General features: G+C 33.1%; 1 protein-coding gene across 10 annotated transcripts in view; it reads right to left on the bottom strand.

Annotated features, from left to right (window-relative positions):
• ADGRL3 (adhesion G protein-coupled receptor L3) overlaps positions 1 to 16638 on the bottom strand; it is an 860202-nt gene that overhangs the window by 72529 nt on the left and 771035 nt on the right. For all 10 annotated transcript variants that reach the window (XM_082838915.1, XM_082838914.1, XM_082838913.1 and 7 more), the window contains 2 exons: positions 5926 to 5992; positions 4534 to 4625 (listed from right to left, as the gene is read on the bottom strand). In XM_082838915.1, the coding sequence (XP_082695041.1) occupies positions 4534 to 4625; positions 5926 to 5992 (159 nt within the window). The remainder of the gene's footprint in view (positions 1 to 4533; positions 4626 to 5925; positions 5993 to 16638) is intronic.

Below are 16638 nucleotides of genomic sequence, written 5' to 3'. Positions count from 1 at the left end.
TCACAGGACTGAACTGAAATCCAAATTGAAACTGTGTATGACACGAGTTTTTGCTCCTCTTTAGCACTACACCTTCCTTTAGCAATTAGAGCACAGGGAGGAAAGAAGGAAAGTGAAAGGTGTTTCTTTAAATGATCTGACATTGTGTTTGCCAGCCCATCACTCATGTAAAACCCAAGTTAAGGGGAGATACCAGAAATTGGAAAACTGGGCTAGGTCAAAATCAGAATCTTGGATGCAGAAGTCTGTCCCTGGAAAAGGGCAAAGGGTCAGACATAGGAAAGGGAAGCTTAGTAGATTCCTTGTCTCTCCATAAGGGCACCAATTTTCTTTCTTAGCCCTAAAAGCTTCTATTATTTCTTTTAATTCTGCAAAGTACTTGTGATGCTGTTAAATATTTTTTCAACAAGAGAAGTAGTTGATAACTACAGAAGTGATCAATTTTTATTTCTAAGTTAAATGTCAAGCGTGCTATAAATGCTCCTCAAGAATTAAAGTTCTAACTGTCATAATACTACAGCGATACTATAAATTAATTTTGTACTGATAATTCATTAACTGTTTTATTTATATTTATATTATTTTTTAAGAACTAGATTAGATTTTTGCTATGATTACTGTAAGCTCCAATTTCAACTTGTTTGAAATTAAATCAGAAAATTCAAATGACTGGAATTACTTTTTTCCTCCAAATATAATTACCTATTTTGATGAAAAGAAGACAAAGGACAAGTAAGCAAACAGCAAACCGAAATGCATTATTTAGTTTTAAGTACTTTTGTAGTTAAATCTGAGACTTGGAGTACCTCATTTCCTCTGTAATCACGTTAACTATAGGAATTTACTCTATTATTATTTTTTCCCAGAGTATATCATTAATATAGTAATGAGCCAACGAAATGAATGTTTTATACTAATATCAAAAGGTGTTTATTATGATGACTGTGAAGTAAATTTAAAATACAATTAAATTATTTAAAAATAATAATTAAATTAATTAGAGTAAATTAGAGTTAGCCATGCAGTGTTAGGGAAAAGAAAATCTGTAGAGTAGCAGCAGATAAGACCTGAAGCACAAGTGATTACACCCAGAATGGCCAGAGGGACACATGGCTTAAAAAGGGACAACTAGACCAGGAAGGCTAAGTAGGCCATGGTAGGAAGTCTGGACTTTAGTGTAAGAGTAACTGGAAATCACTGAAGAGTTTTACCCAAGAGAGTTGCATAATCAGATTTAAACTTTTCAAGAGATCACTCTAGCTAATGAAGGTAGGAGCAAGAATCAGTATGGGGAAAACTGTCAGGAGACCACTGAAGCAGCTTTGCAGAAGTTCATGGTGGCCAAAAAGGTAGTGAACATGGGGAGAAGCAAGCACATTTTAGATAAAGAAGATATTTCTATGTGAAAGAATGTGTGTAATTAAAGTAACAAATATTTGATAAATGATGGTTTTAGAAAGACACTGACCAGCAAAAGGCCTTATATGGTGAGTTTATTTTCTCAATAAACTGCCCAAGGTGGTGCATCTTATTCATCACTTTACAAAAAAAACCCCAAGAAAACATTATTAACTTTTATGCCCCTTCCCTATACTAAAAAAAGAAGACATTGCAAATAAATGATGCTATGTCTTTAAAATACTCTCACATCACCCAATATCACTTAAAAATTCATATTATACAGATCCTTATTTTTGTTAACAACAAAAAGGATGCCAAATTTTGTGTTCTGCTTAAACCTTTCTTAAATTCTTTCCTTATCAATTATGCCCTGGTGATTTTTTTACAAGCACTTATTAAATAGTTAACATATTTTAAATGAAATACAATGTCCTTCAGATTCTGGAAAGTTCTAAGGATTATTTTCTTGAGATTTCTCTCTTATTATCTCTCTCCTGCACGCTCTCATATCCTGTAGATGATCATTTTTCCTACTTTGTAGAGGAGAGTAGGCAGAAATCCCTCAATTTACTGCTCTACCCTGGTTCCACCACATATCTACATCACGCCTATTATTTATTTTATCTAGTCTGAGTAGAAAAGGATCCTCCTAGCTGGCTTCTGTTATCTCAGTAGAAAAGTGTCCTTCATGAAATTGAATGGAGTGGAATTACTCTCCCGCTATTCTGGATCTCATTCCCTATAGTTCCTCAGGTCATGTCTATAACACTGATTTCCTTTCCTCTATCTCTACCAATTTTTTACTGGTTCCTTCCCATCAGCATATCCATATCCCTTTTTTTTTTTTTTTTAATGGTACGCGGGCCTCTCACTGCCGTGGCCTCTCCCCTTGTGGAGCACAGGCTCCGGACGCGCAGGCCCAATGGCCATGGCTCACGGGCCCAGCTGCTCCGTGGCACGTGGGATCCTCCCAGACTGGGGCACGAACCCGCGTCTCCCGCATCGGCAGATGGACTCCCAACCACTGCGCCACCAGGGAAGCCCTATATCCCCTTTTTTTCCATCTTAAAACCACGCTCCATATTCTTTCTAATAGCTACTTAATTTCTCTCCTTGAGCCTTATTGATTTTTCCTTAAAAAGCATCATCAAAGACTGATTACATACCTCTGTGCATTTGATGGCTGGGTGTGTTTCATTATTATACCCATTTTAAAGAGGATAGGAAGCCTGAGCAAGGTTAAATAAACTTTCCAAAGGCTATAAACTATAAAGCAGTTTAGACAGAATTCAAATCAAGACAGTCTCATTTAAGGCTTTATTTTGCTTTGTAATATAAAGTTTGATGCCATCAATATCATTAAATGTATTTATTAGCTTTTGTGTGTTTGTTTTTCTAAATAGTAATATCACAGACATTCAACCCATATTACCTAAAGAAATACATACGAATAATGAGAATACAAATCTATCTTTTAAATATGTGACTGTACTAAGTACAAGGCCTTTTTGAAATTTTTAATCTGGTAAAAGCTGTTACATAAAAAAGTATTATTCACTTCTTTCTGATAGTACTTTAAAAGCATAACAAAAATGATAATAGAGTATTATATGCATTTTGTTTTATATTACACAATAATAGATATAAGGATGCAATTTATACTAAAGTGAGTAGAGTATGATAAGATAAAGAAATTATATTTTATGTGCCTATTTAACCATCCAAATTCAATATTATCAGGAGCAAACGGTCCAAGGAACTAATACTGCATTTTAGAAGGGCAGTCTAGTTGTACATAATTCAACAGTATAATGACTCAACTAAGCAACATTAAGAAGTACAAAAGACTATTACTCATAGTAGATTACTTCTAGTTTGCTCCATTACATTATTTTTTCTAATTCCTTAGCTACCTTTTCAACTAATGTAGACAGATGACCCCTTAAACAAAATTAAATACTTAATGTCAATACACTTCTGTCACTACAGTCTTTAATGTATTACTTTAATCTATAAACATTCATTGAGGGCCTACTATGGGCAAGGAACTATGTCAGGCACTGAATGTAGGAGGATGAAAAATGGGTGACATAGCTGCTATCTGAGGTAGTTCAAGGAGAATGTCAGTAGCACATGAAAGTCACAGGAGACCTCATGAAACTTCTGAAAGTGCATTCATTTAAATAAAAACATTTAACCAAGTTAACACATAGCACAGGCAAATCGTATACAAATGCTACTTAATATAGAATATATATTAATGACTAAAGTACATGTTCACATTACTCTTTCTCAAGTGTCACAGCCTCTAAGGGAATAAGACAAAATTTTTGGTTACACTAAAGAACTATTTTTTTTCCCCAGAAAATGTAAATTGTCTTCTTTTTGCATATATATAAAAGAAGTACTACTAGTGAGGAAAGGATTGTGGATATTTTCATATCTCTGCATGGTTCAGGTTTTTGAGGATAAAAAAGTAGAATTTGGGTTAAAGGATAAACCTTAGGAATTAAAAGATGATGGAATAGGTAGTGACAGTCTTATGGAGAGATTTACTTCCCAAGAGGTAAATGTTAACATTTCAAAGGGGGTACAACCTGGAGCCATATATATGTATACAATAGGATTTTACATTAGGGAGCTGAGGTCTCCTTTTCTCTCTCAGGAGGAGAGGAGGGCAGCTGTACAACAGCTCCTCTGCAAACACCCAGGTTAATAATTTCAGGGTTCCTCTCTTCTGGTGTAAAAATCCCCCTTTTGGTACTTGCAGGTGCCACCATCTCACTCTCTTCACACTGCTCTGAAGGGAGAGATGGCGTGTTGAGTACTGGTGTGGCTATAGCTCTAACAAAATAGTCTGCCCTGGACAAAATAAATAAATGCATCTAATAAAAACTTATCATACTGTAAATAAGAATTTAGGGGGAAAAGTTTCTTTGAAGACAGAACTTCACTATACTTATTTGCAGGCAGATCAAGTCACCTCAATAGTCAATAAATGATCTTATTCAGCAAAGACAACACACTGATCCTTATAATTTTGCCATAAGATTTCAATACAATGAAAAGTAGAGATAGTTTAGTGTATCAAAGTAAGGTAGACTAAAGAAAAGAAAAAGAAAAATCACTTACTTGATATTATCAAGACAGCCCGATTCAGGTTTCAGAATGGCAGTGTGATGAAACATTTTATATAAAGCAATCCCAAGGAAGATTACATTAAGCTGGAATGTAAAAGGTACTGTTATATTGCATAACTGGAGTAGAAAAAAGTAAGTGTATTCTCTATGACAGATGAGTTGTTCTGGGAAATTAGCTCTCCTACACTTATAAAGGAATTGGATCATAGATGACTGCCTAGTATTTTAGTAAAAGCAAGAGGCCAGTTTGGGAACTCGGGATACCAATGAGTTACAAAGCACTGCTATGCCAAATACACACACATACAAAATCAGCAGCAGTTGGAATGATGATATGGAAACTGCAAGACAAAGTCAAGTCAAGTATATATATTTTTTTTTTCAAGTATATATTTTTTAAAAAGACAGTAATTATTCCAGGTATGTTACTATATCTACCCTTTAAACATGGCCCTTGATTTACTGTTCAAGTGCTACATTACAAAACATAAATACAAAAATCATAATATTTTTGAATAGCTAGGTCAAAAGGATTATAAAATGCTGGTTAAATTTTGATGCTACAACAAATTAGGATTAAAGTAGAGGGAACCCCCACTGACATTGTTATATCACTGGACCAAGAGAGAACATATGATTTGAAACAAAACAAAATAAAAGCTCCAGTGTACATTTCAAATATCACACATATGTAAACTGTATAGAAAAGCACATGTTGAATTGCCCTTGTCACCTGCTTCGTTTATATATTCCAGAACTTGGGGCTATTTTGTATTTTAAAATGGTAAGTATATAAATAATATACTACCAATAGTATCTCAATTAGGATAAATAATGCATATTTGAAATCAAGATATTATGCATTTAAAAATTAAAAAAAAGAAAGTATGATTCCAGAATGCTTACCTAACTTACTTATCATTCTCAAGTGAAATCCTCTTAAATTTTAAAGCTTTTGAGATTTATATAAAAACAAAACTGGAAGGAACAGGAAGGTTATTTTGCCACATTTCCAATTTCTGTTTCCATTCATAATTCAAATTATCCAAATGAAAAAGAAAGAAAATGTACTCTTTGTCAAACAAAGTCATCACTGTTTAAAACCTATAAAACGAAATGGATTATGCTAGATCAGGCCCCTGAGGGGCCACAGTACTGCATAAGCCCTTGCAAATGCATGTTTTCTTCTCCCAAGGGTTTTGATTAAGTATTTTACAATATAAAAGTAGACTATAATGAGTGTCTAATTGCTTGAGTTATATAGGGTCAAATAAGTACATGCTTTCCCAAAATTACTCTATGTAAATTAAAGATAGACAGCACAAGGATAGTGAAAGTTTTATTTCTTGACCTGGGAAACACATAGTTAATTAGGAGTTCTTACCATAATTATCAAGGTCGCTGGTCCTATAAAACTCCAAATGAAGTAGGTGTCAAGTCGGAGCCAACATCTGCAATGAAACACAAGGAAGAGAAGGCATTCAAGGACTGGATATGGGACATACATCAAGAGTGAGCGAGTGACAGAGAAGAATGTGAGCTGCAAAGCATTCCACTGGGAGACAGGAAATATTACATTGCTTGTTCATTTAAATGCTGAATTATGTGCCCAATTTCTGACAGCACTATTGATGGAGTAAGATAATCACCCCTAGAGGAAGCAGGAAAAAAATGGCACTGGGCCTATTTGCTAGGGCCTTTTGTGTCTGTCATAGAAACCTTAAAAAAAAGAAAAAGAAAGAAAGAAAAAGCCATACATATAGCCATTAAATCAAGTAGCTTTAAGCTATCTTTTTCTCTCCAATTATGGTGCTACATAACCTGTCTATCAGCTGTCAGGTAAAGTGACATTTTCCTGTCAAGAAGATCTGAGGAAATTCAGGACAAAGAAGAAATAAATTTGGTATCAGAAAACTGAAGTTTAATTAGGTTGGGCAGCCAACCTTTGAGAGTTCTTAAGTCTTAAAAAGTGCATTGTTACTGCTAGTGCTTCTGGGGTTGCAAATTATCCTTAGCATCCCATGAAGTTGATTCATGACCCAAAAGTAAATTATTAATCACTTAATTTCAGTTACATTTAATACTCCCTCAATTCTTAAAGCCTCTGGGAAATTACATTTTCATTCTTCAGGATGACAGGGAGACAAAATGGAAGTGACTAGTTATGAGAAAGATTAATGTAAATTTTGAACAAATTACATTTGATGTTAAAAATCATATCTTGAATTATTTGCCATTTGGCTATATTTGAGGCATAATTGAAAAAGAAAACATCTCCAGTGGAAAACAGTCGAGTGCTTTGCTAAGTGGTCTAAAAGAGCAAATCCAAAGTATGTAAATATTTCTGATTATTATGTAACTGTTACTTAAACCTCAGCAATAATGGAATACCAGAAAAATTATGTAGAAAGAACTTTATATATGTCAATACAGGAATAAATAAATAAAATGTTCCTTATTCATATGATGAAATGTTATAAAATAGTCAAGAGGGAGGAAGTAGATCTTTATATGTCAACAGAATAGACCACAGTAACAAAGTTTAGTGAAAAAGTAAAGTGAAGAATTTATACATCTTTGAACTATAATACACATATTTTTGACAGATACATATATGTATGCAATTTTTTTAATGAAATGGGAAAAATCATCAAACTCAGATTAGTGATTGCCTCTCATATGTGAGTACAGAGGACCAGAAGCAGATGAAAGAGGCTTTAGCCATGTGCTTTATTTTAGTAATTACTGAAAGCTATGTGCCAAAATACTAATAGTTTTAACATTTGAGTGATAGAGGCAGTGATGTTTATTATGTTTTTTTTTTACTTTTATGTAACTTGAATTTTTTTGGAAAAGGTTAGAAGCTAGATTTTTAAGTAAAGAAATAACCAAATGCCCTGAAAAAAAGTGATTTCAAAACAAGAAAATCTGGCCTTATTCTATTAAGTTAAATATATGTAAACTAATTTCAACTGGAGTATAATATTTGCAGTCCAATAAGAAACTGACTACAAGTTCATATTTTTTACATAGACATATAATTTCTCTTTATTCAAAATAAACATAATAATCCAATTTGAAAAAATGTTATTAGGGAGGCAATCAATACTTAAACTATTAGCCATTAGTTTGTTTGAGTAATTGGTTATCTTTTTGTTGTGCTGTTGTTCAAAAAATTTGGTCATGGAAAATAAGAGTGTGGTATTGCCAATAAGGAGAAACAAACCAGAGAACACAAAGGTTGAAATATGAACATTGTCTTCATTCTGACCAGAGGCTAGTTTGTTATCGCCCTAATAACAAAGGAGTGTGTGTGTGTTGCGTGGAGACCAGAGAAGGGGAAATATTTGTGGGTCTCTCTGCGTCCTCAACAAAGACCACATTTTCCCTCAAGATAAGGACAATAAGGGACAAATCATGGACACATTCCCAAATTAAAACATACAAAAGCATACACATACACACAAACACATACACCAGAGTCCAAGAATGTTGCTGAAATTGTAACAGCATGATATACTAATAATACATTTAAGAATGACTGTTAATAGTACAGCCCCTGTTCTTCTGTAGGTCAGATGAGTTTTAGAGAGCTAATGTGAGAACCAAAACACATTTTCAGCAAGCTGTTTTCAAAGGAAAATGTATTTCAAGAATTTATGAAAACTGTTATTCTACAGGTTAATGACTTCTTAGACAAACAATTTTAACTACAATATTACAGAATGTCTTGGATAAAGTAGAGAATTTAAAAAATTTACATAATTTCACCAAATGTGTTGTTAAAATAAAATAATGTCATTAAATTTTAGCCTTACAAAACTTTTATACTTTTCAAAAAAGGTCTTTGTTTTGCAAATGCTTTATTTGGAAATAAATGTGCTTTTGGCATAGTGATCTCTAAATGTAGAAGTGAAATTACTTTAGAAGTTATTTTTTCTGTAAGAAAATTCTTCAGTATCTATTCGGTACAACAGATTTCAATTCTCTGAGGAACTGAACAGTGAAAGAGGCGATATGAAACACTTAACATGTATTAAATAAATCCTCTCTCCTTGATGGCTGCCTGGGCTTGACTACCTTCTGGACCACAGTATGGCAAGAATCCCTTTTCTAATTCAATTGCCATATGGCCATACCTGCTGTTTTTGGCCGCATGCTGGCTTTCTCAAAACTTTCTGTATTTCCTCTTTCCCATTAACTACCTTAAAAGTTTGTGTGATTTGTGCCCTGAGTTTCCTGTGCCAATGTTGAAAGAATTCACCCTGGCTTTAAGGTGAGGGAGAGTACTGACCAGAAACCATGGGGAATTGTTTCCAGCATCCCCCGTGGATACCAAAATCCATGGATGCTCAAGTGCCTTACAGCTGGCCCTCCATATCCATTCATGCTGAATGCATGGATCCAGAGGGCCGACTGTATTATGTGTGTGTTTTTACATGCCTGGGCACATACATCCTACCTCATAGTATTCTCTAAGTCTAGGCCATTCAATGTCACTTAGATACAATGCAAAACCACTGATTAAGGGGAAACAAATGCTATAAAGGAACAGCTTATTGTACTAAACATAATAAAGTCCAACTTGCAAATGGCCAGATAGACCTGCCATTGAAAAATACAATTTATCTGAAAATTGCCTTTATCTACTAAGCATCATTTAATTTGTGAAATCATTAATTTTAATAGGCTACTTTTGTTTAATTTTTAAGATATATCAATTCTTTTTTTAAATGAACTTCTGTCATATACATAAAATCTATAAATTATGTTTATATCAGTACTGTAATAAAAGAGATAACCCGCTGTTGAAAGAGCAAATGCATTCTGATGACACTACATGCTTATTTGAATCAAGACTGAAAAATCTTACAAGACCAGATACATTCTGGAATTCAGAGGAGAACTTGTCACATACCATAAACCTTTACTTTTTCTCCCATTTACCTATACAAAGATGTCACTGAAATTCTTTTTGTAGCAATTTTTAAAAAATTATAAAATCAGACTATATTGCCATATATTTGATAAAGTCTTACTACATTAATTCAGGTTTATTGGTTTAATACTCTAAACAACTGATACTAATCTGCATGGATAAATTATTATGCTCTTCCAGAATTATTTTCTTCCAAAATATAAGAAACATCACTGCAAATTAAATAATAATAAAGGTGTTGAAATCTGGATCAGTCTCCTGTAAAAATGTTAATTACCAATTAAGCAAGTACTACCTTTAGGTTTACTCAGAAAACAGAAAAATAAAACAATGAAATAAATTAATTTCTCAAAACAGGACAACAGAAAACCATACTTCTAAAGCTAATTCTCTTCTCCTACTAAAATACTCCTCACCATTTTTCTATCATCAGTCATTTAAAAAAGGCATGGCTCTGTATTCTAAAAAGTAGTAAGATCAATTGCCCAACATATATAAATGTCACCTAAAACATATGTTTTATAATGTTTTTAGGTACCAGTAACACTACCAGAGTGTAGTTCCTTATTCAAAGTTAGTTTAACATTGTTCCATTAAGATGCCTTGGGATATTGTATTTTTTTGCCTGTTTAATTCACTCTTATCAAAGAGGACATCTGACCATTAACCAATTCTTTGAAGTAATGTAAATTAACAATGATATTTGCTTCATTTTCTACAAGATCTAAATCACAGACTAAACTATCCTTGTTGAGTATTAAATGTAACCAGTAAACAATCTTTGTGACTGATAGACCATGAAATTTATAGGGTTTAATTATATCAGGTTGTTTATGAGAGTTTGTAAACTACACATTCTTCTTTTCTCTGTAGCATATGCAGATCTTTCTATATTTGTACTACAAATATCTGGCAAGATTGAGAGAAAAAAGAAGGAATAAAGAGAATTGGGGCAAGAAAGAAGGAAGAGAAGAGGAAAAGGGACAGATACACACTTCAAGCATAATAACTCTACTCTAGTTCTAAGCTTACTGCATAATATATCTGTTAAGGGTTTTAAAATGACATTTGTATCACAGCACACTCATGCATCTAATAGTGAAATACTTTGTGAGCAAGTGCATGAACTGGAAAAAAGATTGGCAGAGTAATGCAGGAATGGAGTGTGATCACTGGTACTCAAGACTGGCATTTGTGGCTTAGCTACAATTTTGAATTTTAGAACACAAAACTAGATCTCATACATCAAATATAGTTTAGGTTGTCTTCATGCACCCAATATGTTTTTTTTTTCCTTTGGCCGTGCCACATGGCTTACGGGATCTTAGTTCATTGACCACGGATTGGACCTGGGCCCTCAGCAGTGAGAGCATGGAGTCCTAACCACTGGACCACCAGGGAATTCCCCCCAGTATGTTTTTTAAAAATAAGTGTTTCATTATTTCTTCAGCAAAATACATCCTATAAGTTTATGGTGGACTACAAAGGTAAGAAAAGTGCTGTGTTATAATTTATTAATATTAAATGTTGGAATAATTCCCATGTTGCTTGAAATAACAGGAGGCAGTAGCATAAGAATTGTAATCACTACTCTTATAAATGGATGCTTTTAATATAATTTATTTTATAATTAAAACAATGTTGCTAATCATAAAGTTTGTATTCCTTCATTTTCATCAGCTAAATAATAGTACCAGTAATAATAATAGTTATAATTTAATAAATGCTTATACATGCCAAACATTTTACATGCATGTATACTTAAATATATATACATATATATGCACACACATACATATACATATATATTTACTCATACACACACAGTTTAAAATATTGCAGTAGTTTTGCAAGGTACTTATATAATAACCACCATGTTACAGATTAGAAAGTCAAACTGACTTGCCCACAGCCACATGGCTAATAATTAGTTGAGCCTGAATTTTGTTCTAGTCTACCTGACTCCAAAGTCCCTGAACCTAATATGTGTTTCTCAAAAAGAATGAACATACAAGTTATAAAATAAATAAAAGCTATAGTTTTGTTGATAATGATAAATTCTCAATGAGTAGATGAGAAATTTATATGCTGTACATAAAGCACAGATTGTTGAAATATGTCCCAAGTAAAAATATTAGATCTTTCCAAATATAAGGTGATCTCTTGATAAGTTAGTAAAAATTTTAGTATTTTTAAACAGCTTTATTGCAGTATAATTTATATACTCTGAATCATCCATTTAAAGTATATAATTCAATGCTTTTAGTATATTTAAAAGTTGGGAAATGATCACTGTAATCTAATTTTAGAATATTTTCATGGCACCAGAATGAAAACTTGTACCTATCTACAGTGACCTTCCATTGTCTCTACCAAATTCACTCCCTTGGTATGGTAATGGCTTCCCTACCCTCTCCCCAGTCCTAGTAACCACTATCCTTTTTGTCTCTAAGAATTTGTCTATTCTAGACATTTAGTACAAATGGGATCATACATGTGTAGTCTTTTGTGACTGGATTATTTCATTTAACATAATGTTTTCAAATTGTGTTCATTTTGTAGCATGTATCAATACTTCATTTTTATTTCCAAGTAATATTCTATCATACGGATATACCACATTTTGTTTATCTTCTCTTCAACTGATGGATATGGGGGTTTCCACTTTTTTAGCTAATATGAATAATGTTGCTATGAATATTCATGTGAAAGTTTTTGAATGAGCCTATGTTTTCATTTTTTCTTGGGTAAATCCCTAGGAGTGGAATTGCTAGGTCATTCAATATCTAATGTTAGCATTTTGAAGATCTGTCAAACTCTTTTCCAAAGTAGTTAGCTGCACCATTTTACATTGTCACCAGAAATATATGAGGATTCTGATTTTTCCACATCCTCACCAATATGTGTCATTAGCTGTCTTTTTGATTGTAACCTTCTAGAGGGTGAAATTATGATAAAAGGTAATCTCTAGATGTGGAAGTTATTATATATACTTCTTTGGTTCCAGTAAGAACTTAAGTTCCATATTTGACTTCAATTATATTTTCTAAATAACAGGACAGCAGTCCTGATGTTCTCTTATATAGGCTCTGGAATGGATAACTACTTAACCAAAAAAATTATGCTCAACCCCAAATTCTTATACACGGTGATAATCTTATGCCAGTCATAGGGCTCCTGGGTGATGAAATGATGATACAATAAGCCCTCAGTCTCTGATATACATACACATAAAATATGCTCTTGGCTTTAACAACAGAACATATAACATACAGAGCATTCCCCATACACATATTGAATGACTATCTTGATATCATGTCAATGATAAATACTTCTTAATTATCTGTACTATTTCTCACTGGCCAACCTAAAGTCAAACGTGTCTGGTGATAAATATTTAGTAAGGTAAATGCTTCATGTCAACACAATGTTACAAGTAGGAATATTTTACATATAATAACATGCTTAGAGAAATATTTCAGATGAATATATAATGTTCTATGAGTAGGATGAGGTGCTTAGGCATTGCAAAATCTATTGAAAAACTACGCATATAACTTTCAGATACTATCAAGTTTAATGTTCCTTGGCTCGGCTCCTTCTTGGATAATAATATAACCTAGTATTTTAAAAATCAATAATCACTCTTCTACCCAAATGATTATGCTGGTTAGAGAATGAAGTGGCAATAAAGAAATTGGGGGGCTTTTAACTAGCAGAGGAGAGACTACTCCTTTAGGAGCTGTTGTTAAGCTAGTGAGCTAAGAAGACAAATCTAAGACTTAACAGATGATTTATAATAATTTTCAGATCATAAAATTGATTTCAATTATTTTTAAAAGCTCAGTTATGCTTTTAGAACTCAAGGATGTTCTTTCTGGTCCATTATAAATGTTCATGACCTGATCAACATCTTTCAGAAAACTTTTACCAATTTTTGAGCCCACATTTTAATTTCTGGGCTATTCTCTGAGCTTTACTCCTTCCCAGCACCCTCCCTTCTCCTCTTCTTGGAACCTACTTCCAGTCCTTTTCCAAGCTACCCATGACTTTAACCACTGCTTTTTCTGTCATAAAGTTAGATTTCAAGGAAAGTGTTATAAACTATAAATGCAATTTTTTCCCTTTGAATAAAAATTAACTGTTCAAACAGTTTGCATTTTTGGAGGTAATATTGCAGTAATTAAAGTTTACATGAACTAATTAGTTTCAGGTCATAAAATCAAAGTACTTGGCACAGAATTTCCGTATCAATTGTGTTTGAATTATTAAGTCAATGACAGCCTTTATTTTTTGACAGTATCAAATTGGACAGCTTCACCAAAGTCAAATGCTCTCCCTTTGAGCTATAACTCCATGGAAGGCTTCACTGAATGTTCATATGAATAACAGTATAAGAGACTAATGGTAGATAGAAAAACAGAGAGAAAATGGAAAACACCCCATAGTCAGTGCAATTTAGACCTGTGGTCCACTAGCTGAATTTTTTTTTTTTAATGACTGTATTGGACCTTTAATCTGATTTTTAAGTGTCTGATAATTGTGACTAAATGTAATTCTAAGTAAATTATCTCGAGAATAATGTCAATACAGATAAAAAGATTTCATTCAATAACATCAGAAAATAATGAGATTCTCTTATAAATATTGCAAATTGATGGCAAACTAAGCAACTTCTCAAAATCAAATTATGTATGCTTTATGTGTGAGTATGTGTTTTCTACATAATAATCAATTCAACAGCCCTAATAACATTTCATAGAAAAACACATCATAATCCTTCAGCCAAATGGAATATGATAGTTACCTCTATCTGTATCAAAATAACATTTATTTAACCTACAAAAACAATTCTGTCTCTAATTTTATCTCCTACCATTGATACGATTCTCTGCTTTTTAGAAATGTAAGCTATTATTATTATTAAAGGTTTCAGAAATAAAACCTCATTGTTATTATAATAAAATACATTAAAAGGAGAGAAAAGAAAGAGAAATTTGTTATTTGGATTACTGTAATATGTATTCAATGGTTTTAGTCTTGATGTAATCCAAGTGGTTGAGACTAAGAAGTAAAAATGTAATAATAACAAAATTCCAAAAATAAGTAAAATAGACTTCCGAGAAATACAAATTTACTGTATTAAGCTTAATAAGAATTTACAGAAAATGAGTGATAATATGTCTCTGAATTCTGGCTAATTCCAGTTTATTTATGACTGTAGACTTTACGTATTTGTATTTTAAAAAATCAATGTAGCACATAAGAAGGTAACACTGGCAAAAACAAGCAAACAAACCAAAAAGCCCCCAAATGTGATGAGCAGGAAGTAGGAAATGCCACTTGAAATAAAAGAAATAAACAATAGTAACAGAAACCAGAAAACAAAAACAGATTTAATAATAAGGAACAAAATACATAATTCTATATGCAGAAATCCTTCCAGTGTATAAAAATTCATTGCTTATATTTTTATTTGAGACAATATCTTGATTAAACTCCTGACGGAAACATGACCTCTTCCTTTCAGCTTATCAAGTAAATACAAATGACTGAATAATGTTTCTTTTTCAACACCTGCTTCCTCAATGGGCAAAACAGCACTGTATAGACGTTGAGTTGGATGAATTCCCAAAGGAAGAAGTTAAATCTTTTTTCCATGTATTCTGAAGTTTTGTCTCTCTGGACAATTTATTGAAAATGCACAAATGAGACACTAAATGCTCTATGCCCACCTGTGAAAGAATTTTAGTGCAATTTTCCTTATCCTTTTCTATCCCTCTTTCATTTACCATTTATTTTATCTGTATCTGTTTTGCTTCTCTTTGTGTTGGGAAAAATCATAATGGTGAAACTGAACTATTATTAAGGCTTGTTTTAAATCAATGCCTGGGAAAAAAATTAGCCTCTTTTCTCACAAAGTGATAATGTCAGTAAATGAGATCTTCCAGTTATGGTGCAGGAAATTAAAGCAATGATGGCCGAAACTTTAAAAAAATCACAAGAGACTACATAGTATTGATTCTAAGAAAAGATAGATTCCTGCTATCCAGAAAATGACCTCTCTTTCAAAATATATGACTAAAACATAAAGCAAACAAGTTGTCAGTTCAGTAATAGGAAAATTTGCAAATATCTAAAGAGAAAAAACAACAGGAAACAAAAATAAAAGCAAGTCAAGAACTGCAAGAGAGCAAAATTGAACTATATAAGGACAATATTTATAGTATAGGTCACAAATAACAATATCAGTCAATTTAATACATTAGAGAGAAAATGCATTAATTAAAATGTAAAATCCTATGATCTAAGGGCAGTAACTGTTAATGGGCTTCTTTTAGAGGGGATAAAAATATTCTAAAATTAGATAGTGGTGATGGATGCCTAAATTGAATGTACTAAAAACAACTGAATTGTATTCTTTAAAAGAGTGAATTTTATGGTATGCAAATTATATCAATAAAGGTGTTTTTTATTAAATTCTATGATCTAATCCCCTTCCCCTAAAATGTCTTTAGGAGCAAATACAGGCAATATTTTTACCTAATCCTAATCTGGTCCATGATTGCCACTGGGATACACAAAATGACCTCAGATTCGACCACAATTCACAAATGTTAGATTAAAAAATAATTACTATTAGTTACATTTAGACAAATTGTTTTATGTAGCTTGTCACTGTACTCAAGAAAAAAATTCAACAGAAGCGAGATGGTCTTCTTTTTTGTTTGTTTGTTTGCGGTACGCGGGCCTCTCACTGTTGTGGCCTCTCCCGTTGCGGAGCACAGGCTCCGGACGCGCAGGCTCAGCGGCCATGGCTCACGGGCCTAGCCGCTCCGCGGCATGTGGGATCTTCCTGGACCGGAGCACGAACCCGTGTCCCCTGCATCAGCAGGCAGACGCTTAACCACTGCGCCACCAGGGAAGCCCGAGATCGTCTTCTTTTAATCGTATTGTTGGTGCTTCTACTCCAACGTATAGTCTATTTTAACTATGCTCCCTATAACTCTGGAGTCCTCTTTTGGTTCCCTCCTTCTGAATCTTCTCTTCTGGGAAACGAGCTGCTTTATTGGCAGCATATTCAGGCTGCTGACTGCTGGTGAAAAGTCATGAAATTTGGCTTACTAACTTCTGTACAATTGATGTTGTCTAACCTCA

The sequence above is a fragment of the Leucopleurus acutus genome (assembly GCF_964270905.1).
Source record: "Leucopleurus acutus genome assembly, chromosome: 4".
In the NCBI taxonomy this organism is placed as follows: Eukaryota; Metazoa; Chordata; class Mammalia; order Artiodactyla; family Delphinidae; genus Leucopleurus; species Leucopleurus acutus.
This window is presented reverse-complemented; position numbering and strand designations above follow the sequence as displayed.